Genomic DNA, 23,726 nt, shown 5'->3' with positions numbered 1-23,726 from the left:
GATGTAGGATGTAGGTTATGGTGTGTGTTTCTCCCTCTCTTACTTGAAGTTATAAACACCATATCTGATGTAGGTTATGGTGTGTGTTTCTCCCTCTCTTACTTGAAGTTATAAACACCATACTGATGTAGGTTATGGTGTGTGTGTTTCTCCCTCTCTTACTTGAAGTTATAAACACCATACTTGATGTAGGTTATGGTGTGTGTTTCTCCCTCTCTTACTTGAAGTTATAAACACCATATCTGATTTAGGTTATGGTGTGTGTTTCTCCTCTCTTACTTGAAGTTATAAACATCATATCTGATGTAGGTTATGGTGTGTGTTTCTCCCCTCTTACTTGAAGTTATAAACACCATATCTGATGTAGGTTATGGTGTGTGTGTTTCTCCCTCTCTTACTTGAAGTATAAACACCATATCTGATTTAGGTATGGTGTGTGTTTCCCCTCTCTTACTTGAAGTTATAAACATCATATCTGATGTAGGTTATGGTGTGTGTTTCTCCCTCTCTTACTTGAAGTGTATAAACACCATATCTGATGTAGGTTAGGTGTGTGTGTTCTCCCTCTCTTACTTGAAGTTATAAACACCATATCTGATTTAGGTTATGGTGTGTGTTTTCTCCTCTCTTACTTGAAGTTATAAACATCATATCTGATGTAGGTTATGGTGTGTGTTTCTCCCTCTCTTACTTGAAGTTATAACATCATATCTGATGTAGGTTATGGGTGTGTGTTTCTCCCTCTCTTACTTGAAGTTATAAACATCATATCTGATGTAGGTTATGGTGTGTGTTTCTCCCTCTCTTACTGAAGTTATAACATCATATCTGATGTAGTTATGGTGTGGTGTGTTTCTCCCTCTCTTACTTGAAGGTTATAAGCATCATATTTGATGTAGGTTATGTGTGTGTTTCTCCCTCTCTTACTTGAGTTATAAACATCATATCTGATGTAGGTTATGGTGTGTGTGTTTCTCCCTCTCTTACTTGAAGTTATAAGCATCATATCTGATGTAGGTTATGGTGTGTGTGTTTCTCCCTCTCTTACTTGAAGTTATAACACAATCTGATGTAGGTTATGGTGTGTGTGTTTCTCCCTCTCTTACTTGAAGTTATAACATCATATCTGATGTAGGTTATGGTGTGTGTGTTTCTTCCTCTCTTACTTGAAGTTATAAGCATCATATGTGATGGAGCTCTTGGGTGCGGAAGAGGTCATGTACAGGAAGCCTAGGTGAGGGTTGTTCAGGATGATTCTGACGATGTCCGGCGGGGAGCGTATTTTGGCACGGATCACATCCTCTGCCGAGCTGAAGATGAGGGGGTGACTGGCTGGGAGAGGGAAGGGGGAGTGGAGGAAGGATCCGGTGGGGGAGGGCTTTGTGGACTTGGAGGAGCGAAGGCGTTTGGGGGGAGAGGGGGAACACAGGGTACTCTGGGTCATCTGAGCCTGGAGGGAGGAAGCAGTGACAGTCAGTTAGACTTTTATTCATTTATTTGACTTTGAAAAGCATCATGAACAGCTGAAAGGGGACTTTGTACTACGTCTCTTGACAACAAAAGAGACAGATATTGATTGTGGACTGCATTCTTCTATGGCTCAATGAGGTTGATGGAACTACTGGTTAAAACAGAAAGGCTATGAGTTTAACAGTTGTCTGTCCCGTATCGGTCCACTGTGATACCTCTCAGCTTCAGAGAGATCAGAGAGCAAGGAGGCATCAGAGAGCGAGGAGGCTATAGGGAGGGCTAGTGACGGACAGAGCACAGCTCAGTATCTGCCTCCCACCGTCTACAATCAATCATTTTATTTCAGAACATRGCTGTATATCACTAGTGAAATCMTGGTTAAGAYAATCTTGATTTCAAATGAAACCATGTCAAATCTGCATGACGTCTGTCTGTCCAGCAGAGCCCTTCTCAGTYTTCCACCTGTTTCTCCTTGACGTGGTCAGGCAGCTCAGGGAGGTGCAGGGTGGAGCTCTGTCTGTCAGGGGCCATGTTCATCCACTCTACCCCAGCAAGGGAGGGCGACGGCGGCTTCCAGCCCGACTGGATCAGCCTCTCCCGGTTCTGCCTGTGGATGAACTCTGGCTGCTTGTGGTCCTGGTACTTCTTCAGGACCGGCTGAATGAGAGAAGATGTGTAAATAGAGGTGTTTATGTGCTTATGGGGCAGTTGATGTCTGGGATGGTTATGAGAACAAAGGCTGATATTTAGAACACATTACTGTGAGCAAACAGTGTTTACAAATGGCTGGGTCCCCATATTCCTCTCTCTTTTTCATACACACCCCCCACCCACCAGTATCTCCAGCGGTACGGGTCTCTGCCCTGCCCTCCTGCGTTCCTGGGCCTTGGTGGTGTGTGTGAAGACCAGGGCGTCAGGGTTGCGTTGTGCCTGGCTCGGGGCTACTGAGATCAGCCTGGCTCTCAGTGCCTCTGTGTCTACATGGCCCAGGGACATGGCGAATGGGAGGGTCATCTTCTTCTGCCGGGCCCCAGCCACCTCCTCTCTCCCTGGGCCAGCCTTGCAGCGAGGGGACCCCTTCTGGGAGAACGAAGACATGGTGGCCTCAGATAGACCCTGGGAGGCAGACTGAGTGGATACTGTGTGTGGGGGTGAAGGAGAGAGTACAAGGAGAGGGAGGTGGGAGAACGATAAGCTCTCCCTTTCGTTTTGGTCTATTAACTCGTGTCAAAGCAAACTATAATAGCATGCAAGTCATCTTACACATAACTGACATGCAATATAACGTTCAATCAAAAGGTTCTAAACAAACATAGCCAACAACATCCGCTAACGCGGAGACGGTTATATAAAGTGTTATCACAAACCATCAGTTTGGTTAACATAAACAATGTAGCGCTAGCAATTTATAACATATTTCTGAGCAAGTCAAGGTGTATTACTTACATAGCTATCAAATGGCACTTTAACATAGACATTAATAGAGAAACTAGAGAAGCAAAAACATTAGCTACACTTGTTATCGCCGGTTCTCTTGTCAAAAGTGGAAACAAACTGATCTTGTGCGTTTACGGTTTCTTAGCAACCAGCTCCTCTCCCAGCACACGGCGCGGACGATCAACAGCTGCACATGCGCGCTTTGCAGTAGAACTCACATACCATTCATGTCCAAGGTTTCAGGGATTTTGAAACTAGGCAAAAATACTTGCAACCTACAATATATAGTTTGTATAGCTAGATTCCCAACAGAATGCGGGCTGTCATACATCGTTTTTTCCTTCATGGTAAAATTATGGACCTCAAAGATGGGTTGCAGTTGAAACTACACACATTCCTGATATCGTCTTGATTCTGCAAAATTGAAACACATACTATCCCAGNTTCTTCAGGACCGGCTGAATGAGAGAAGATGTGTAAATAGAGGTGTTTATGTGCTTATGGGACAGTTGATGTCTGGGATGGTTATGAGAACAAAGGCTGATATTTAGAACACATTACTGTGAGCAAACAGTGTTTACAAGTGGCTGGGTCCCCATATTCCTCTCTTTTTCACACACCCCCCCCACCCACCAGTATCTCCAGCGGTACGGGTCTCTGCCCTGCCCTCCTGCGTTCCTGGGCCTTGGTGGTGTGTGTGAAGACCAGGGCGTCAGGGTTGCGTTGTGCCTGGCTCGGGGCTACTGAGATCAGCCTGGCTCTCAATGCCTCTGGGTCTACATGGCCCAGGGACATGGCGAATGGGAGGGTCATCTTCTTCTGCCGGGCCCCAGCCACCTCCTCTCTCCCTGGGCCAGCCTGGCAGCGAGGGGACCCCTTCTGGGAGAACGAAGACATGGTGGCCTCAGATAGACCCTGAGAGGCAGACTGAGTGGATACTGTGTGTGGGGGTGAAGGAGAGAGTACAAGGAGGGGGAGGTGGGAGAACGATAAGCTCTCCCTTTCGTTTTGGTATTAACTTCAAGTGTCAAAGCAAACTATAATAGCATGCAAGTCATCTTACACATAACTGACATGCAATATAACGTTCAATCAAAAAGTTCTAAACAAACATAGCCAACAACATCCGCTAACGCGGAGACGGTTATATAAAGTGTTATCACAAACCATCAGTTTGGTTAACAGAAACAATGTAGCGCTAGCAATTCATACCATATTTCTGAGCAATTCAAGGTGTATTACTTACATAGCTATCAATGGCACTTTAACATAGACATTAATAAACTACAGAAGCAAAAACATTAGCTACACTTGTTATCGCCGGTTCTCTTGTCAAAAGTGGAAACAAACTGATCTTGTGAGTTGACGGTTTCTTAGCAACCAGCWCCTCTCCCAGCACACGGCGCGGACGATCAACAGCTGCACATGCGCGCTTTGCAGTGTAACTCACATACCATTCATGTCCAAGGTGTCAGAGATTTTAAAACTAGGCAAAAATACTCGCACCCTACAATATATAGTTTGTATAGCTAGATTCCCAACAGAACGCGGGCTGTCATACATCGTTTTTTTCTTCATGGCAAAACTCTGGACCTCAAAGATGGGTTGCAGTTGAAACTACACACATTCCTGATATCGTCTTGATTCTGCAAAATTGAAACACATACTATCCCAGGCTAACCTGAAAGAGCATCCTGGAGACAGTCACTCAACCACACACAAATTAAACATGACCATATGCACCAGTGAATTATTTTAGTTAATGTATCCCAACACAGAAAGGTGAATTTAAATACTTCCCAACAATGACCACAGAAATAATGAGCACTAAAATATTTCCTAATTTACATTTACATTTAAGTCATTTAGCAGACGCTCTTATCCAGAGCGACTTACAAATTGGTGCATTCACCTTATGACATCCAGTGGAACGGCCACTTTACAATAGTGCATCTAAATCTTTTAAGGGGGGGGGGGTGAGAAGGATTACTTTATCCTATCCTAGGTATATATTTCCCAACAATGACAATAAAACACACCAGAAAGASAATTTAAATATATTTTAATAACAGACATCACAGTGAATGGTATAAATCCATAACAGACATGGGCATTTCTGTAGAAATGGTTGGCAATGCACACAGTCAGGGATGGAAATTAAGCTAGCCCGATGCTAGTACATTTCAGACTGGCTAGTAGAAAATGTGGCCAACTAGCCCAAAGTGAAATTTTATATTTTTAAATATCGTATGGCACAGCGGACAAGTTCCCAAAATCCTTAAGTCTCATCCCTGCACACCGCTATAGAGACTCCAGGTCTGCCATGGACGATGTTTTCCTTCTCTGTGACGTCATTATACTGAGCTGAAAGAGAAAGACAGAAAAATGGGTGTGTTAGAAACAGTCAAAGCCAACGAGGTCCTGTCAGTATCAGGGCTTCTTCAAAGATGGTCTCCATGAAGAATGCATCATATAGAACAGACCGGAGACACGTCGTTTCTAGCTGTGCAGTGTTCCAGTACTGCATCTCATCTCAATAAGATCCAGGGTCCTATTCATTAGACACCAAACCAAGTAACACTGACTAAAACAGGGACTACCTACACGTGTCCAATAACTCCCTTTTAGTTTCTGTTGCACAACGTTTTTTAACTGTTTTACTACAGTGTGCCCAATAAATATGACCCTGTGGTGATATCAGACAACTGAGCTGACATCATCAGTGTGCGCCTCTCCCTGGCCCCAGTGTAAGACCCCTAGTACCTGTTGTGATGCTGTAATTGCCTTCTGTTCTGCCTGAGTCAAACGCCTCTGGAGGCGACTGTTCTTCTCCTGGTACTCTGCCATCTGCCTCTCGTACTAGACAACGACACATTTCAACCACAACAACATYATTGAGGCACTTCATCCCCTACTGGACCCCAGCAACAATACACCGACATCACATTTCCTCCTCATATGAATTATGATGCGGGTTGCTATTGGTTTCAAGGTGAGTAGTGTGTTGAATTCACCTAAGTAGAACAATTGTCGGTGTTTCTTTTTTATCTTCTATAACACTGTGTGTGTGTGTGTGCGTGTATGTTAGAATCACCTCTACTATGGACTCGTGGTCAGTCACCAGCTGGATCTCCAGTTCCTGACAACGTTGCTTCTGTCGACTCAGCTCACCCCTGAAACCCACAGACCTTGTCATAGTTGAAAGCGACCAATCATCAAACACATACTTATATGAAAACATCCACTCATCAACTAGCAACTGTGTCAAACAGTTGGCCMTTTGGTCCGTAGCCTGTCAATCTCTCCCTTCTACATTGTGTAGGAGGCTTGAAACAACGTGATCTGCAAAGTGAGACAGAGCAAGAACAGCTTCTCAGAGGTTCAAAGCAGAAYGGAAAATGTGGACGTCCTCTTACCAAATTGGTGAGTTTGTAAAGTTGCCTGTATGGACACTGGGCTATTATGGTGGAGTGTCAGTAAGAACTTCAAAATCACAGTTYATTGGTCAGATACACMCAGGTGTACSCAGTACATTGAACTAACTTGAGGCTGGTGAGTTTGGTGTGGAAGGTCAGGGTGAGGGTCTTGGCCTCCTCCTTCCAGCGCTGGCTGGTCTTCTGCTGGGCAGAGAGGAGGCGGGTCAGGTCAGCACTGGAGCTCCTACTGCTTTCCTCCAGCTCCCTGACCCGGGCATCTAGACCCTGCTCCTTTAGGGAATACTCCTGCTCCATCTGGGAAACCTGGGGAGAGGAGGGGGGAAGTGAGGCTGGGTGGGAGTGTCTCCGACTTGACCTACCCACCCGTTTAACCCTCATCTTGTTTTCATCTTCTCTACCTGCAAGACCTGTATCCCTCCTCATATCCCACCTTGCTCTACCTGCTAGACCTGTATCCCTCCTCATATCCCACCTTGCTCTACCTGCTAGACCTGTTCCCTCCTCATATCCCACCTCTGCTCTACCTGCTAGACCTGTATCCTCCTCATATCCACATTGCTCTACCTGCTAGACCTGTATCCCCTCTCATATCCCACCTTGCTCTACCTGCTAGACCTGTATCCTCCTCATATCCCATCTTCTCTCTACCTGCTAGACCTGTATCCCTCCTCATATCCCTCGCTCTCTGACCGGTGGCTTGGTTTTCCTTTACCTCTCATTGGCTCACCATCTCTCAAATGCCACTTAGCTCTGACCTGTGTTCTACGACTGGTGCTATCGGTTGTTACCTCGACAGACTGGTCTTACGTGCTGTTTTGCCTGTCTCTGTGTGAGCAGTAAAGCCTTGCATAGTTGGTCTATGTCCCCGTCTTCCTCTACCTGATCCTCCCTCCCGTTCATACTGCATCCAGTCTCGTCTTAAAGGTGTTTAACCAGGTAGTCTCACCTGCTGTGTAGCTCCTCCTGGGTCATCATGCTAGCCTTGCGTAGCTCTCCATCTCCCTGCGGAGCTGCATGTTCTCCTGCTGCAGCTGGAGCCGCTCCCTCGCTGACCCCGCTGCAGTCCTCCCTGGCTGCAGACAGAGACCCCTGCAGCCGCCGCACCTCCTCCTGGCACCGGAAACTCCTCACTGTAGCTGAGGGGGGAAAGGGGAGGGAGGGGGGAGAGAAGGGAGGAAAAGACAGAGAGGGGGCATTTAAATGACAAAGTACTGTATACACTCGGGTCCAGAAAGTTGAAACAGGCAGACTAAAAAAGCACACTTGATAGCTGAACACAGATCTCAGATCAGCAGCTCAGACTAAGCACACAGAAATCTGTCTCACTCCATCTCCATTTTCTTCCATCTTGTTGTGTGTGCTCTGCAGGGTGATGTTCATGTCGTCCTTCAGTCTCTCAGCATTCAGAGATCTCTGGTGGAGGGCCTCCATCTTCCTGTACTCTGGCTCTCCTCTACCCTCCTTATACACCTGGGTACAGATGACATAGGAACAGGTTATAATGCATTTAAATGCTTCATACCCTCCATTCCTATAAAGTTCCTTCACCACCTGTAGGAATGTCCGATCCAGTTTGGTAAAACTATAGTATGACTTCTTCCCAATCACCTCCCCTTTTCCAGTTCCTCCTCACTCTCCTCCAAACCAGGTCCTCCTCCACTCTCCCCTCAACCACCAGGTCCTCGTTCACTTCCCCCTCGCCTTCTCCAGGTCCTCCTCCACTCCCCCTCGCCTTCTCCAGGTCCTCCTCCACTCCCCCCTCGCCTTCTCCAGGTCCTCCTCCACTCCCCCCTCACCACTAGGTCTCCTCCACTCCACCCCTCGCCTTCTCCAGGTCCTCCTCCATTCCCCCTCGCCTTCTCCAGGTCCTCCTCCACTCCCCCCTCAACCACCAGGTCCTCCTCCACTCCCCCCTCACCTCCTCCACCACCAGTTCCTCCTCCCCTTCTCCCGTCTCCTCCCCTCCCCCAGTACCCCTCCCCTCCTCCACTCGTTCCTCCTCCACTCCCCCCTCACCTTCTCAGTTCTCCTCCTCTCCCCCTGCCCTTCTCCAGTTCCTCCTCTCCCCCCCTCACCTTCTCCAGTTCCTCCCTCCCCTCCTCCTCTCCCCCCTCACCTCCTCCTCTCCCCCTCACCTCCTCCTCCCCTCACCTCCTCCTCTCCCCCCCTCACCTTCTCCAGTTCCTCCTCTCCCCCTCACTTCTCCAGTTCCTCCTCTCCCCCCTCACCTTCTCCAGTTCCTCCTCTCCCCCCCTCACCTTCTCCAGTTCCTCCTCTCCCCCCTCCACCTCCTCCTCACTTCTCCAGTCCTCCTCCACTGCCCCACCTTCTCCAGTTCCTCCTCTCCCCCCTCACCTTCTCCAGTTCCTCTCTCCCCCTCACCTTCTCCAGTTCCTCCTCCACTGCCCTCACCTTCTCCAGTTCCTCCTCCACTGCCCTCACCTTCTCCAGTTCCTCCTCCACTGCCCTCATCTCCTCATGGACCTCTCCATCTGAGACTGTTTATCTGCACACTCCAGTTGTAGAGCCGACAACTCCTCAGCCATGCGATGGATCTGTGAGTTGCACTGTTTACGTACATTCTCCACCTGACAGAAACACAATCCAGAACCAGTCAATAAACCTGAAGGAACAACAGATTGAGCAGGTAGAATGTGGGATGTATACTGTCATTTACAAACAACATTTATATTCTGTAAGTCCCGCTTTTCAGAGGGAAATGCAGAGAGATGCACCCTGGTTTCACCACATTGAAATGCAACGCTGCAGCTTGTGAGTCTGTGCTATTTCAGTGTCCAGGCACGTCTAGATTTAGACCAGTGTCTGACAGCCTGGTGAAGGCTAACATTAACGGCTTGGGGAGTTAGATCTTAACTCAAGAGCCTTTAATAGAATGGTAATCACAGTCCCTCCCTGGTAAAGGCCAGCAGCAGAGAAGTCAGTTCAGTGAGTTCCACAAGGAAAAAACTATACGGACACTGCTGAGCTGCAAACAGATCATTTCAGAATTGCTTAAAATAGTTGTTAGGGTTGAGGGTTTGGTTATGGTTAAGGTAAGGGCCAGTTTTCGATTAGTCGTGTTACAGGTCAGCAGTGTCCTTATAGTCTTCCTCTATGAGAACACAGCATCAACTGAGAACGTGGTCAGGAGGAGCAGCTCCGTTCTTACTGAGAAGTGGTCAGAAGGAAGCAGCCTAACAGGTTGAGATTATAGTGTACTGGTGATGTATTGGAGTAATGAAACACTAGGGTTAGAGAGGGTGGCTCAGGATGCCGGAACTAGGTTAGAGAGGGTGGCTCAGGACGCCGGGATTAGGGTTGGAGAGGGTGGCTCAGGATGCCGGGACTAGGGTTAGAGAGGGTGGTTCCAGGACGCCGGGACTAGGGTTAGAGAGGGTGGTTCAGGATGCCGGGACTAGGTTAGAGAGGGTGGTTCAGGATGCCGGGACTAGGGTTAGAGAGGGTGGTTCAGGATGCCGGGACTAGGTTAGAGAGGTGGTTCAGGATGCCGGGACTAGGGTTAGAGAGGGTGGTTCAGGATGCCGGGACTAGGGTTAGAGAGGGTGGTTCAGGATGCGGGAACTAGGGTTAGAGAGGGTGGTTCAGGATGCGGGACTAGGGTTAGAGAGGGTGGTTCAGGATGCCGAGACTAGGGTTAGAGAGGGTGGTTCAGGATGCCGGGACTAGGGTTAGGGTACAGTTGGAGGGGAGGATAGGGTTAGCATTTTGTAAAAGGAGTTGAGAGACACCTCTTTCCTGGTGCGTATGGCAGCATCCTGGATCAGTTGTCTGACGGCTTCATTCATCTTGTCCAGCTCCTCAGATTTCTGTTCTCTCTCACAGGGCCTGATAGGGAGATACATACCATCATAACCAGAGTTATGCTGAATGACAGACAGTCCCTGACCAGATAGAGATACATACCACCATCATCTCATCATCATCACCAGAGTTATGCTAAATGACAGACAGTCCCTGACCAGACACAGAGAGGGGAGTAAAGGGTGTGAAGGAAGGGGTAGAGGGGGTTGTCTGACCTGGTGAGACAGAGAGAGGTTAGATTGTGATCGTGATACTCACATCTCAAAATAGGGTTACTTATGTTAGATCCCTCACTTCAAAGGCAGTCATAGTCATAGAACTAATCACTGATCATAATCTTGATGTATTGGCCTGACTGAAACATGGCTTAAGCCTGATGAATTTACTGTGTTAAATGAGGCCTCACCTCCTGGTTACACTAGTGACCATATCCCCCGTACATCCCGCAAAGGCGGAGGTGTTGCTAACATTTACGATAGCAAATTTCAATTTACAAAAAAAAAAAATGGCGTTTTCGTCTTTTGAGCTTCTAGTCATGAAATCTATGCAGCCTACTCAATCACTTTTTATAGCTACTGTTTACAGGCTCCTGGGCCATATACAGCGTTCCTCTCTGAGTTTCCTGAATTCCTATCAGACCTTGTAGTCATAGCAGATATATTCTAATTTTTGGTGATTTTAATTTTCACATGGAGAAGTCCACAGACCACTCCAAAAGTCTTTCGGAGCCATTATCGACTCAGTGGGTTTTGTCCAACATGTCTCTGGACCTACTCACTGCCACAGTCATACTCTGGACCTAGTTTTGTCCCATGGAATAATGTTGTAGATCTTAATGTTTTTCCACATAATCCTGGACTATCGGACCACCATTTTATTACGTTTGCAATCGCAACAAATAATCTGCTCAGCCCCCAACCAAGGAGCATCAAAAGTCGTGCTATAATTTCTCAGACAAACAAAAATTCCTTGATGCCCTTCCAGACTCCTTCTGCCTACCCAAGGACGTCAGAGGACAAAAATCAGTTAACCAACCTAACTGAGGAACTCAATTAACCTTGCGCAATACCCTAGATGCAGTTGCACCCCTAAAAACGAAAAACATTTGTCATAAGAACCTAGCTCCCTGGTATACAGAAAATACCCCCCCGGCTTTTGAAGCAAGCTTCCAGGAAATTGGAACGGAAATGGCGCCACAACAATGGAAGTCTTCGACTAGCTTGGAAAGACAGTACCGTGCAGTACCGAAGAGGCCCTCACTGCTGCTCGCTCATCCTACTTTTCCCAACTTAATCGAGGAAAATAAGACAATCCAAAATTTCTTTTGATACTGTTGCGAAACTAACTAAAAGCAGCATTCCCCAAAGAGAGGATGGCTTCACCCTTAGCAGTAATAAATTCATGAACTTCTTTGAGGAAAAGATCATGACCATTAGAAAGCAATTACGGACTCCTCTTTGAATCTGCGTATTCCTCCAGGGCTTAGCTGTCCTGGATCTGCACAGCTCTGCGAGGGCCTGGGATCGGGAAGACACTTAAGTGTTTTAGTACTATATACTCTTGACACAATGATGAAAATATCATGGCTCTAAACCTTCAAGCTGCATACTGGATCCTATTCCTACTAAACTGCTGAAGGAGCTGCTTCCTGTGCTTGGCCCTCCTATGTTGAACATAATAAACAGCTCTCTATCCCCGGAGTGTACCAAACTCACTCACAAAGTGGCAGTGATAAAGCCTCTCTTGAAAAAGCCAAACCATGACCCGGAAAATTAAAAACTATCGGCCTATATCGAATCTTCCATTCCTCTCAAAGATTTTAGAAAAACTGTTGCGCAGCACCTCACTGCCTTTCTGAAGACAATAATGTATACGAAATGCTTCAGTCTGGTTTAGACCCCATCATAGACTGAGACTGCACTTGTGAAGGTGGTAAATGACCTTTTAATGGCGTCAGACGAGCTCTGCATCTGTCCTCGTGCTACTAGACCTTAGTGCTGCCTTTGACACCATCGATCACCACATTCTTTTGGAGAGACTGGAAACCAAATTGGTTCTACAGGACAATTTCTGGCCTGGTTTAGATTCTTACCTGCGGAAAGATATCAGTTTGTCTCTGGTGAATGGTCTGTCCTCTGACAAATCAACTGTAACATTTCGGTGTTCCTCAAGGTTCCGTTTTAGGACCACTATGTTTTCTACTATATATTTTACCTCTTGGGGATGTTTTCGAAACATAATGTTAACTTTCACTGCTATGCGGATGACACAGCTGTACATTTCAATGAAACATGGTGAAGCCCCAAAATGCCCTCGCTAGAAGCCTGTGTTTTCAGACATAAGGAAGTGGATGGCTGAAACTTTCTACTTTTAAACTCGGACAAAACAGAGATGCTTGTTCTAGGTCCCAAGAAACAAAGAGATCTTCTGTTAAATCTGACAATTCATCTTGATGGTTGTAAAGTCGTCTCAAAAAAACTGTGAAGGACCTCGGCGTTACTCTTGACCCTGATCTCTCTTTTGACGAACATTCAAGACTGTTTCAAGGACAGCTTTTTTTCCATCTAACGTAACATTGCAAAAATCAGAATTTTCTGTCCAAAAATGATGCAGAAAAATTAATCCATGCATTTGTTACTTTCTAGGTTAGACTACTGCAATGCTCCTACTTTCCGGCTACCCGGATAAAGCACTAAATAAACTTCAGTTAGTGCTAAATACGGCTGCTAGAATCCTGACTAGAACCAAGAATTTGATCATATTACCTCCAGTGCTAGCTTCCCTACACTGGCTTCCTGTTAAGGCAAGGGCTGATTTCAAGGTTTTACTGTTAACCTATAATGCGTTACATGGGCTTGCTCCTACCTATCTTTCGAGTTGGTCCTGCCGTACATACCAATACGTACGCTACGGTCACAAGACGCAGGCCTCCTAATTGTCCCTAGAATTTCTAAGCAAACAGCGGAGGCAGGGCTTTCTCCATAGATCTCCATTTTTATGGACAGTCTGCCTACCCATGTGAGAGACGCAGACGGTCTCAACCTTTAAGTCTTTACTGAAGACTTATCTCTTCAGTAGGTCATATGATTGGGTGTAGCCTGGCCCAGGAGTGTGAAGGTGAACGGAAAGGCTCTGGAGCAACGAACCGCCCTTGCTGTCTCTGCCAGGCGGTTCCCCTCTCCCACTGGGATTCTCTGCTCTCTAACCCTGTTCAGGGGCTGAGTCACTGGCTTGCTGGTGCTTCTTCATGCCGTCCCTAGGAGGGGTGCGTCACTTGAGTGGGTTGAGTTACTGACGTGATCTTCTGTCTGGGTTGGCGCCCCCCTTGGTTTGTGCTGTGGTGGAGACCTTTGTGGGCTATACTCGGCTTGTCTCAGGATTGTAAGTTGGTGGTTGAGATTTCCCTCTAGTGGGTGGGGGGCTGTGCTTTGGCAAGTGGGTGGGGTTATATCTTCCTATTTGGCCCTGTCCGGGGGTTTCTTCGGATGGGCCACAGTGTTCCTGACCGCTCCTGTCTCAGCCTCCAGTATTTATGCTGCAGTAGTTTGTGGTCGGGGGGCTAGGGTCAGTTGGTTACCTGGAGTACTTCTCCTGTCTATCCAGTGTCCTGTGTGAATTTAAGTATGCTCTCCTAATTCTCTCTTCGTCTCTTCTCTCCTGAGAACCTGAGCCCTAGGACCATACGTCAGGACTACCGGGCATGATGCACACCTTGCTGTCCCCAGTCCCGCTGGCCTTGCTGCTATTCCAGTTTCAACTGTTCTGCCTGTGGTTACGGAACCCCTACCTGTCCCAGACCTGCTGTTTTCAACTCTTAATGATCGGCTATGAAAAGCCAACTGAGATTTATTTCCTGATTATTATTTGACCATGCTTGTCATTTATGAACATTTTGAAAATCTTGGCTCTCTCTAATTTTCTCCTTCTCTCTTTCTTTCTCTCGGAGGACTGGGCCTAGGACCATCGGTGGGACTGCCGCCCGTGGTGACTCCTTGCTGTCCCAGTCCGCCTGGCCTTGCTGCTATTTCCAGTTTCAGCTGTTCTGCCTGCGGTTATGGACCGCCACCTTCCAGACCTGTTGTTTTTCAACTCTTGATGATCGGCTATGAAAAGCCAACTGAAAATTATTCATGATTATTATTTGACCATATGCTTGTCACTTATGAACATTTTTGAACATCTTGGCATAGTTCTGTTATAATCTCCACCCGGACACAGCCAGAAGAGGACTGGCCACCCCTCATAGCCTGGTTCCTCTCTAGGTTTCTTCCTAGGTTTTGGCCTTTCTAGGGAGTTTTTCCTAGCCACCGTGCTTCACACCTGCATTACTAGCTGTTTGGGTTTAGGCTGGGTGTCTGTACAGCACTTCGAGATATTAGCTGATGTACGAAGGGTATAAAAAATAAAATTGATTGATATTGATTGTGTCCAGAGAAGCAGACCGTAGCAGTAGAAGACTATGTACCTGGTCTTTCTGTAGCGAGGCCTCCTCAGCAGCTGGATGGAGTCTCTGACTTGGAGAAGGACTCGTAGCGCTCTCCTCAGAGAGGCAACAGCGCACCTGCAGCTCCCCACCTGGAGGGTACACCTCGTTATACACCGCGCTATTTAGCTACATAACTTGTAGATACTTTGTTAAATAGGGATGCCAAAAACTAGTGTCCCCACTGTCTCTCCCACACCCTCCTGCTCCCTGCGTACACTCTCTGCTCCTGACTAGCTGCCTTCAACCTGCAGGAGACAGGAAGTGTTCCCTACCTGTCTCTCCACACCAACCTGCTCCCTGCGTACACTCTCTGCCTCCTGACTAGCTGCCTTCAACCTGCAGGAGACAGGAAGTGTTCCTACCTGTCTCTCCACACACACCTGCTCCCTGCGTACACTCTTGCCTCCTGACTAGCTGCCCTACCTGCAGGAGACAGGAAGTGTTCCCTACCTGTCTCTCCACACCACCTGCTCCCTGCGTACACTCCTGCCTCCTGACTAGCTGCCTTCAACCTGCAGGGAGACAGAAAGTGTTCAGCAAAAGGAAAAGTAGAAGGAATTGAAGCGAGATGCACTCAGCCTCCTGTGGAAGAGTCCGGAAGAGGAACTGGAGTGAGGATTACAGGTGTGTTTCACCTGGCCTCTAGCTGACTGAGGGCTGACTGGAGATGGTAGAGTCTTTGATCTGAGGCCTCCTCTCTACCATGAGCCTCTGCTGCATCGTCCTCCTACACACACAATAAAGGGACTGAGGTTATATTCTGCTATGGTAAACTACGGTAGAGAACTAGAAGCCCCGTTGTTTCCCTACCCGTCTCTGTATCTGCTCCTGGACGTTCTGCATCAGCTTGGTCATCTCCTCCACCTTGGCTGTGGCCATCCTCAGATCTGCTTTGGCCGATCTGCAGTAGGAGTGGAAAGAGAGAAACAAATAAACCCTGCTCTCTGCAGTAGCACTGCCTGAGCTGTGCAGCAGCTGARGAGCTACATTCCTGAGAGCCATTTTGGATCGAAATGTAGGAGGCCATTTTGGATCTGTAGTAGTGTGTACCTGAGCTGGTTGCGTAGCTCCTCCATCTCAGTGCTCTGTTCTGTCAGCGTCTTCAGGAACTGCTGGTTGGTCTGAGTGTGGCACGAGAGACACGCGCGCCGGTGAGGCATGATGGCTTCAGTACACACACACACACACTAAACTTCTCACAAACACCAAATGTCTCACACACACAACTCCTCAGTCCTCACACTACACTACAGAAGCACTACCTGGTAGACAGAAACAGAGAGAGGAAAGCCCTTGCCTCACTCCTCATTAAAGATGTAGAAGATGGATACATTACTCCCCAGAAGCAGAAGGCAGGTGTGTGTGAGATAAACCTGTACTGTCATATTAGTTTACAGGCAGGTCTCTGTCCTAACAGTATCTAGAAAAGACAGTTAGCGGGCAAGTGAGTAAGGAAGTCAGAATGATAGTGTGTGTAACAAGCATGGGGCAAAGCTGGGAGAGCAAAGGGATTAGGCTCCTTCCTGTCTGCAAACACTAAGCCCCACTGACTGACTGACTGCCTGCCTGACTGACTGACTGGTCTAGTTAGTGTTGGTGTGTTCTAGCCATGTGTAAAACAGATTCCTTATTTACCAATGACCCAATATTCTACATTCTATATCGCAAACACTATTATAACGTTACACACACATATATTTGACCTAGTGATTGGCTGCAACTTACAGATTCCAGTTTCTGATTGGTGACTTGGAGTTTCTGGATGTGCTGCTGGAATTGGATGAGTTGATCCTATGACAAAAATAATAAAGAGGCGGGGTTAATGACAACTTCCCTCACATCACTTCCTCTTAGACAACGACATTGAATTAATCATGAACTACGGACACAAAGTCAAACTCTCAGCTTGTACTAACTTCTAGCATTACAGAGGTTTAGAAGCAGCAACGATCAGCTCCACTCACTGATCTCAATGGGAGAGGGATGAGCTCCATAACAACGCTGCCCTCTGGGGGCCAAACTGGGAGAACGTCTACCTTGAGGCGCTGTTGCTCGGCAACATGGAGCTGTCCGTCAGAGGTGGTTATCTGGTAGAGCTGCTGTAAGCGGTCCAGCTCCTGGGCTGAGGCCTGCCACAGCTCCATGGCCTGGTCTCGCTCCTACACACACACACACACACACACACACACTTCAATATATACACACTAGATTTTAGTCACTCAGCATATGGTCTCATCCAGAGAGCCTTACAGTAGAGTGTATTATAATGCAGGTAACACACACACACACGCCATATCGTCACACACAACATATCATCACACACACGTGGAGGTGTTTAGACTAACCTGTACAGAGAGCTGGATCTGTTCGTGAAGGTTGCTGATGAGCCCCTCGTCCCCCAGTGTGTCCCCCTCCACCCCTGGTCCTGTACTGACTGGGAGGGTCTNCAAACACTATTATAACGTTACACACACATATATTTGACCTAGTGATTGGCTGCAACTTACAGATTCCAGTTTCTGATTGGTGACTTGGAGTTTCTGGATGTGCTGCTGGAATTGGATGAGTTGATCCTATGACAAAAATAATAAAGAGGCGGGGTTAATGACAACTTCCCTCACATCACTTCCTCTTAGACAACGACATTGAATTAATCATGAACTACGGACACAAAGTCAAACTCTCAGCTTGTACTAACTTCTAGCATTACAGAGGTTTAGAAGCAGCAACGATCAGCTCCACTCACTGATCTCAATGGGAGAGGGATGAGCTCCATAACAACGCTGCCCTCTGGGGGCCAAACTGGGAGAACGTCTACCTTGAGGCGCTGTTGCTCGGCAACATGGAGCTGTCCGTCAGAGGTGGTTATCTGGTAGAGCTGCTGTAAACGGTCCAGCTCCTGGGCTGAGGCCTGCCACAGCTCCATGGCCTGGTCTCGCTCCTACACACACACACACACTTCAATATATACACACTTCAATATATTTGAGTCACTCAGCATATGGTCTCATCCAGAGAGCCTTACAGTAGAGTGTATTATAATGCAGGTAACACACACACGCCATATCGTCCCACACACACCATATCATCACACACAACATATCATCACACACGTGGAGGTGTTTAGACTAACCTGTACAGAGAGCTGGATCTGTTCGTGAAGGTTGCTGATGAGCCCCTCGTCCCCCAGTGTGTCCCCCTCCACCCCTGGTCCTGTACTGACTGGGAGGGTCTGCAGCTGCCTCTCTACGGACCCCCTCAGCTCAGCATGCAGCCTGGATGGGAGATGGCCACACACACACACAGCATTAAGTTACCTCATTGATGTAAAAAGGGACCGGCATGCTGTGGTCTGAGTACTGAAGTTTAAACCGTACCGTTCATTCTCCTTGACCACCGTGTCCAGCTTCAGTCTGATGGCAGTCATCTGCATCTTGGAGTTCAAAGTGTGAGGTAAAGATTAAATGTCCATCACTTTGGAAGTATATTGTAGGCAATCATAAAATATCTCCATTGTAAATCACAATCCTTTCATTTTATTGTAGTCAAACTCCAAAAGATGAATGAACAAACAGAACAGCGAGAATTTGGACAAATRTTCACCTGGTAGTGCTGCAGTTGTTCAGTCATGTCATCCATGTGACGGTCATACTCTGATAGGAGGGGAGCCATTATACTGGAACACATCCACAAACCACAACACTGGAATCACCTTCATCAGACTGGAACAAAACCACAATACTGGAAATCACCTCTATCAGACTGGAACACCAACCACAATACTGGAAATCACCTATATCAGGACTGGAACACAACACTGGAAATCACCTATATCAACTGGAATCACCTTCAGACTGGAACACAACCACAACACTGGAAATCACCTATATCAGACTGGAATCACCATCAGACTGGAACAACAACCACAATACTGGAAATCACCTATATCAGACTGGAATGACCATCAGACTGGAACACAAACCACAATACTGGAAATCACCTATATCAGACTGGAACACAAACCACAATACTGGAAATCACCTATATCAGACTGGAATCACCTTCATGCAGACTGGAACACAACCACAATACTGGAAATCACCTTCATCAGACTGGAACACAACACTGGAAATCACCTATATCAGACTGGAATCACCTTCAGACTGGAACACAACCACAACACTGGAAATCACCTATATCAGACTGGAATCACCATCAGACTGGAACACAAACCACATACTGGAAATCACCTAAATCAGACTGGAATGACCATCAGACTGGAACACAACCACAATACTGGAAATCACCTATATCAGACTGGAATGACCATCAGACTGGAACACAACCACAACACTGGAAATCACCTATAATCAGACTGGAATCACCTTCATCAGACTGGAACACAACCACAACACTGGAAATCACCTATATCAGACTGGAATCACCTTCAGACTGGAACACAACCATAATACTGGAAATCACCATATCAGACTGAATCACCTTCATCAGACTGGAACACAACCACAACACTGGAAATCACCTATATCAGCTGGAATCACCTTCAGACTGGAAACAAACCATAATACTGGAAATCACCTATATCCGACTGGAAGACCATCAGACTTGAACACAACCACAACACTGAATCACCTATATCAGACTGGAATCACTTCATCAGACTGGAACACAACCACAATACTGAAATCACCTATATCAGACTGAATGACCTTCATCAGACTGGAACACAACCACAATACTGGAAATCACCTTCATCAGACTGGAACACAACCACAACACTGGAAATCACCTTCTATTTGACTGGAATGACCTATTGCTAATTTGTCAAACACTTATCCAGAGCAACTTAGTCAATGCATTCAACTATAGGTGGGTAAGAAAACCAAAAATCACAGTCATTGTAAGTAAACTTTTATATTAATTTAATACTACCGACCGTATCATTTTTCAAATATAGATATTCTGACTCATAGTTCACGTCGTCTAGTGACCCACCAAATAAACAACGTTTTAAAACAGTTGTTAATTGTGAATCGGCACGTGGCCGAGGAAATTGCAACTAAAACATCAACTTCGCTAACACTAGCCCTGCTGACGTAAAAAGTATAGACCGACTAAACTTTATGGTTTTCTTCCAGTCAAGAGTTAAACATCACCCTCATAAACTGTGATAAAGATGTAGATGGATAACAGAGAAAACATCTACACTGTTACATTAGAGATCAAAGGTCTCCAGGACAGTACAGGTGAGTGTTATTACTCTAGCCTTGGAACCGTATCACTGTCTCTTAGGAACCGGTATCACTTGTCGTCTTAGGAACCGGTATCACTTGTCGTCTTAGGAACAGTAACACTTGTCGTCTTAGGAACGGTATCACTTGTCGTCTTAGGAACAGTATCACTTGTCGTCTTAGGAACAGGTAACACTTGTCGTCTTAGGAACAGGTATCACTTGTCGTCTTAGGAACCGTATCACTTGTCGTCTTAGGAACAGGTATCACTTGTCGTCTAGGAACGGTATCACTTGTCGTCTTAGGAACAGGTATCACTTGTCGTCTTAGGAACAGGTATCACTTGTCGTCTTAGGAACAGGTATCACTTGTCGTCTTAGGAACAGGATACACTTGTCGTCTTAGAACAGGTATCACTTGTCGTCTTAGGAACAGGTATCACTTGTCGTCTAGGAACAGGTATCACTTGTTGTCTTAGGAACAGGTATCACTTGTTGTCTTAGGAACAGGTATCACTTGTCGTCTTAGGAACAGGTATCACTTGTCGTCTTAGGAACAGGTATCCACTTGTTCTCTAGGAACAGGTATCACTTGTCGTCTTAGGAACAGGTTATCACTTGTCGTCTTAGGAACAGGTATCACTTGTCGTCTTAGGAACAGGTATCACTTGTTGTCTTAGGAACAGGTATCACTTGTTGTCTTAGGAACGGGTATCACTTGTTGTTGGTGCTATGAGGTTTATCATATTTTAACTCTCCATCTTTGAATGTGCTGTAGATCTGAGCTCGACATATTTTGCAAGATGGGTGTAGAAAGTCTCCAGATGGGATGGTGAGAGAGGTCTTCCATGTCCAATGAAATTGGACTATACGTAGCCGCAACATATACAGTCAAGTGTTGCAACAGTAAAACACTGGTCATCAGCGTTGACATCTTTTTGTTTGTTCTCATCATTAGAAGAGGGCAGTGAGAAGAAGAAAGTGGACATTCATTACTTCCTTCATTGTTGTCGTGTCAATCTTGATTTTGACCCTTGGTCTTTACTTCGGACTGGTGGTGAAACAGCTAGCCCACCCTCAGCAAAACATGACCTTTAACCTTTAAGAGCCTGGAACATGGGCTGTGTTCTGTATGACACCCTACTCTAAGTCGCTCTGGATAAGAGCGTCTGCTAAATGACTTAAATGTAAATGTACTTCTGACCAGAACCCTATTGGCAGCCCACTGTTGAAAAGTAGTGCACTATTTTGTGAATAGGGTGCCATTTAGGGGACACACATAAGCTTTGGTTCCTAGAGGGCCATGTCACTGTTGGGTGACAGCGGAGTTGTTCCTCTCTTACCTCTGGTCAGCAAGCCAGGGGGCTGGGGTCTCTGTGTGTGTCTCCTCTTCACCCTGCAGAAACAGACCATTTAGAAAGCTCTCAGGCCTGACTCCTAGTATTACTCAAAATCTAATGGATTTTATCATCTAGGCCATATTTTGTGGTTTATCTTTTTGGCAGTGTGCAGCAGTGGTGGAAAAAGTACCCAATTGTAAAAGTAAAGATACCTTAATAGAAAAATGACTCAAGTAAAAGTGAGTCACCTGGTAAAATAATACTTGAGTAAAAGTCTAAAAGTATTTGGCTTTAAATATACTTAAGTATCAAAAGTAAATGTAATTGCTAAATGTATAATTTCAAATTCCTTATATAAATCAAACAGATGGCATAATCTTGTTTTATTTAATTTACGGATAGCCAGGGTCACGCTGCAACACACATCATTTACAAAGGAAGCATGTGTGTTGAGTGAGTCCACCAGATCAGAGGCAGTAGGGATGACCAGGGATGTTCTCTTGWTACGTGTATGAAATGGACCATTTTCCTGTGCTACTAAGCATTCAAAATGTAACGAGTACTTTTGGGTGTCAGGGAAATTGTATGGAGTAAAAAGTACATTATTTTCTTTGGGAATGTAGTAAAGTAAAAGTAGTAAAAAATATAAACAGTAAAGTACAGATACCCCAAAAAACAACGTAAGTAAAAATACTTCAGTAATTTTACACCACTGCTTTGCAGTATAGGCTACCAGCTAATGTTTGACCATTGCTAACGAACATTGGTTTACCTTTTGGCACCGAGCAGTGTCGACTAGAACTGATGAATAATAGACTCCTGCTACATCACAGCTAAACCCTTTCACACCTTACAGTACCTGTGGTGCTGATGTTTCTTGAGAGCGGTGCCTATCCTGATAGTGACTCAAGGCAGAGTTCAGCCTTTGGACTGCAACGATAAATCCAGTATGAAATCAGATGCTAAACAATAACAATGACATATATATAATATGCAAAGCTTATGAAAAGGGTATGGCTGTGGGGTAGCTGCAATGCAACCAAGAGAATTTTGACATTGTGCTGGACTCTTTCAAAAGTCTCCTGGTTGCATCACAGGTAGGCTATGGTTAGTATGGATATAACAACAAGACTAGTAGCTAGTATTCAGAGAATATCCAATTAACCTTGATCACGCAAAAACTCGACTTCAGTGGACATCTTGCATTGAATCTGCACAAGAAAAGACCGCACATATTACTTAACAAGAGATAGATATCTAGCTAAAGCTACCGTAAACCATACATGCCCTCTGTCATGCTAGTTACGACACAAGCTTGCTACAAACACAACACAAGCTTGTACAATCAACAGGTGGTTTTCAAAAGATTCGGGGAGTAAGATAGTTGATTTGCTGGTCGAGCCCTTGTCATGACCCTGAAAAACAGCGATGTTGTTTAATGTTTACTGATAGCTGGCGGGTTACTAGGCGTAACTAACAAGCCACAGTAATTAGCTAAGCAAATTTTGAGTCAGCAGGCACTGACTGCTATGTGATATCGTGTGAGCGACAAACATTTCGATGAGTAAAAACAGCTTTTCGCTTGCACATATCACGTAATCTGACCAAATAACTACAAGCGATACAATAGCTACAAGCTATACGATTAATTGTGCTATGTGAAATTCCATCTTTACACTAAAGCAAACAAATTAAACTAACCGTTTAATTTCTCTATAATCCTTCCGCCGTCGATTTAAAGAAGGGCACCGCTGAAAAACCAATCACAAAAAAGAAGTGCAACCGCCTATTCTGCCCCCATAAATTAGAAACATACAAATAGTTCCACCTATTTCATGGAACACAGTTTAAACCTGGCATCAATCAATTAGATATGAAACGCCATTTCAATATGTAAACAAATGTACTTCGAGACTGTTGTACTGGGTTGCGTGCCAACTGATTCCGTAATTATTCCACCMAAGAACATCTGATAGGGAAGATATATCATCATATGATCACACCAGGAAGTTGATACTCCATAGAAAGTGCATTATCTCTTTGGCATGAGCTACTGTATGTATTTTGATAACAAGCTAAATATATAGCCATCACACTAGCGCGCAACTGGATTCATCCTCTTACAAAGTAAGTAACGTTAGCCTTCCTATTAGTCATGATGCACCGATCGTGGACATCGGTGACGCTAAAAGCGGTTATCTTCCTCTATGTACTTACATGCGCAGAACTTAAAATGGTAAGTTTAGTACAAGTTTTATCTTTTCCAAATTACTGCATTGTACCATACTTATGCGGCTACTACAAATAACACTGCTCTTGGTCTACCATGCTGGCACCAGTGTGTAGGGCAGGCTCAATGTAGCCTGGTCTCAGACGTATTAGTAGGCAATCATATTTCTTGTTTTTAGTTGTCATCAAAATCAATAAATCGAAGCACGTTTTTGGACTCATTCAGTAATTTTTACTTGATTAATTAGAATCCTGTT

The 23,726-nt window shown here is 45.7% G+C and overlaps 1 protein-coding gene across 1 annotated transcript; it reads right to left on the bottom strand.

Moving 5' to 3' along the window:
* Window positions 1-4,952: 4,952 nt before the first annotated feature.
* On the bottom strand, window positions 4,953-23,608 carry sclt1 (sodium channel and clathrin linker 1). Its single transcript, XM_024142952.2, is given in 28 exon segments — window positions 4,953-5,271; window positions 5,671-5,766; window positions 6,002-6,080; window positions 6,451-6,647; window positions 7,152-7,205; window positions 7,343-7,387; window positions 7,389-7,464; window positions 7,466-7,480; window positions 7,671-7,687; window positions 7,689-7,814; window positions 8,727-8,751; window positions 8,787-8,932; window positions 10,094-10,176; window positions 12,152-12,167; window positions 14,632-14,741; window positions 14,909-14,988; window positions 15,288-15,379; window positions 15,463-15,553; window positions 15,703-15,773; window positions 17,160-17,225; window positions 17,471-17,593; window positions 17,786-17,927; window positions 18,030-18,085; window positions 18,256-18,328; window positions 21,244-21,296; window positions 22,100-22,170; window positions 22,406-22,451; window positions 22,942-23,608. Coding segments are annotated over 27 exon segments (2,100 nt in total). The 5' UTR covers window positions 22,440-22,451; window positions 22,942-23,608; the 3' UTR covers window positions 4,953-5,208.
* Between the last annotated feature and the right edge of the window lie 118 nt (window positions 23,609-23,726).

Source organism: Salvelinus sp. IW2-2015, unplaced genomic scaffold (genome assembly GCF_002910315.2).
Source record: "Salvelinus sp. IW2-2015 unplaced genomic scaffold, ASM291031v2 Un_scaffold3551, whole genome shotgun sequence".
Classification (NCBI taxonomy): Eukaryota; Metazoa; Chordata; class Actinopteri; order Salmoniformes; family Salmonidae; genus Salvelinus; species Salvelinus sp. IW2-2015.
The sequence above is the reverse complement of the archived record's forward strand: the minus strand, read 5'-3'. Positions and strand labels throughout refer to the sequence as shown.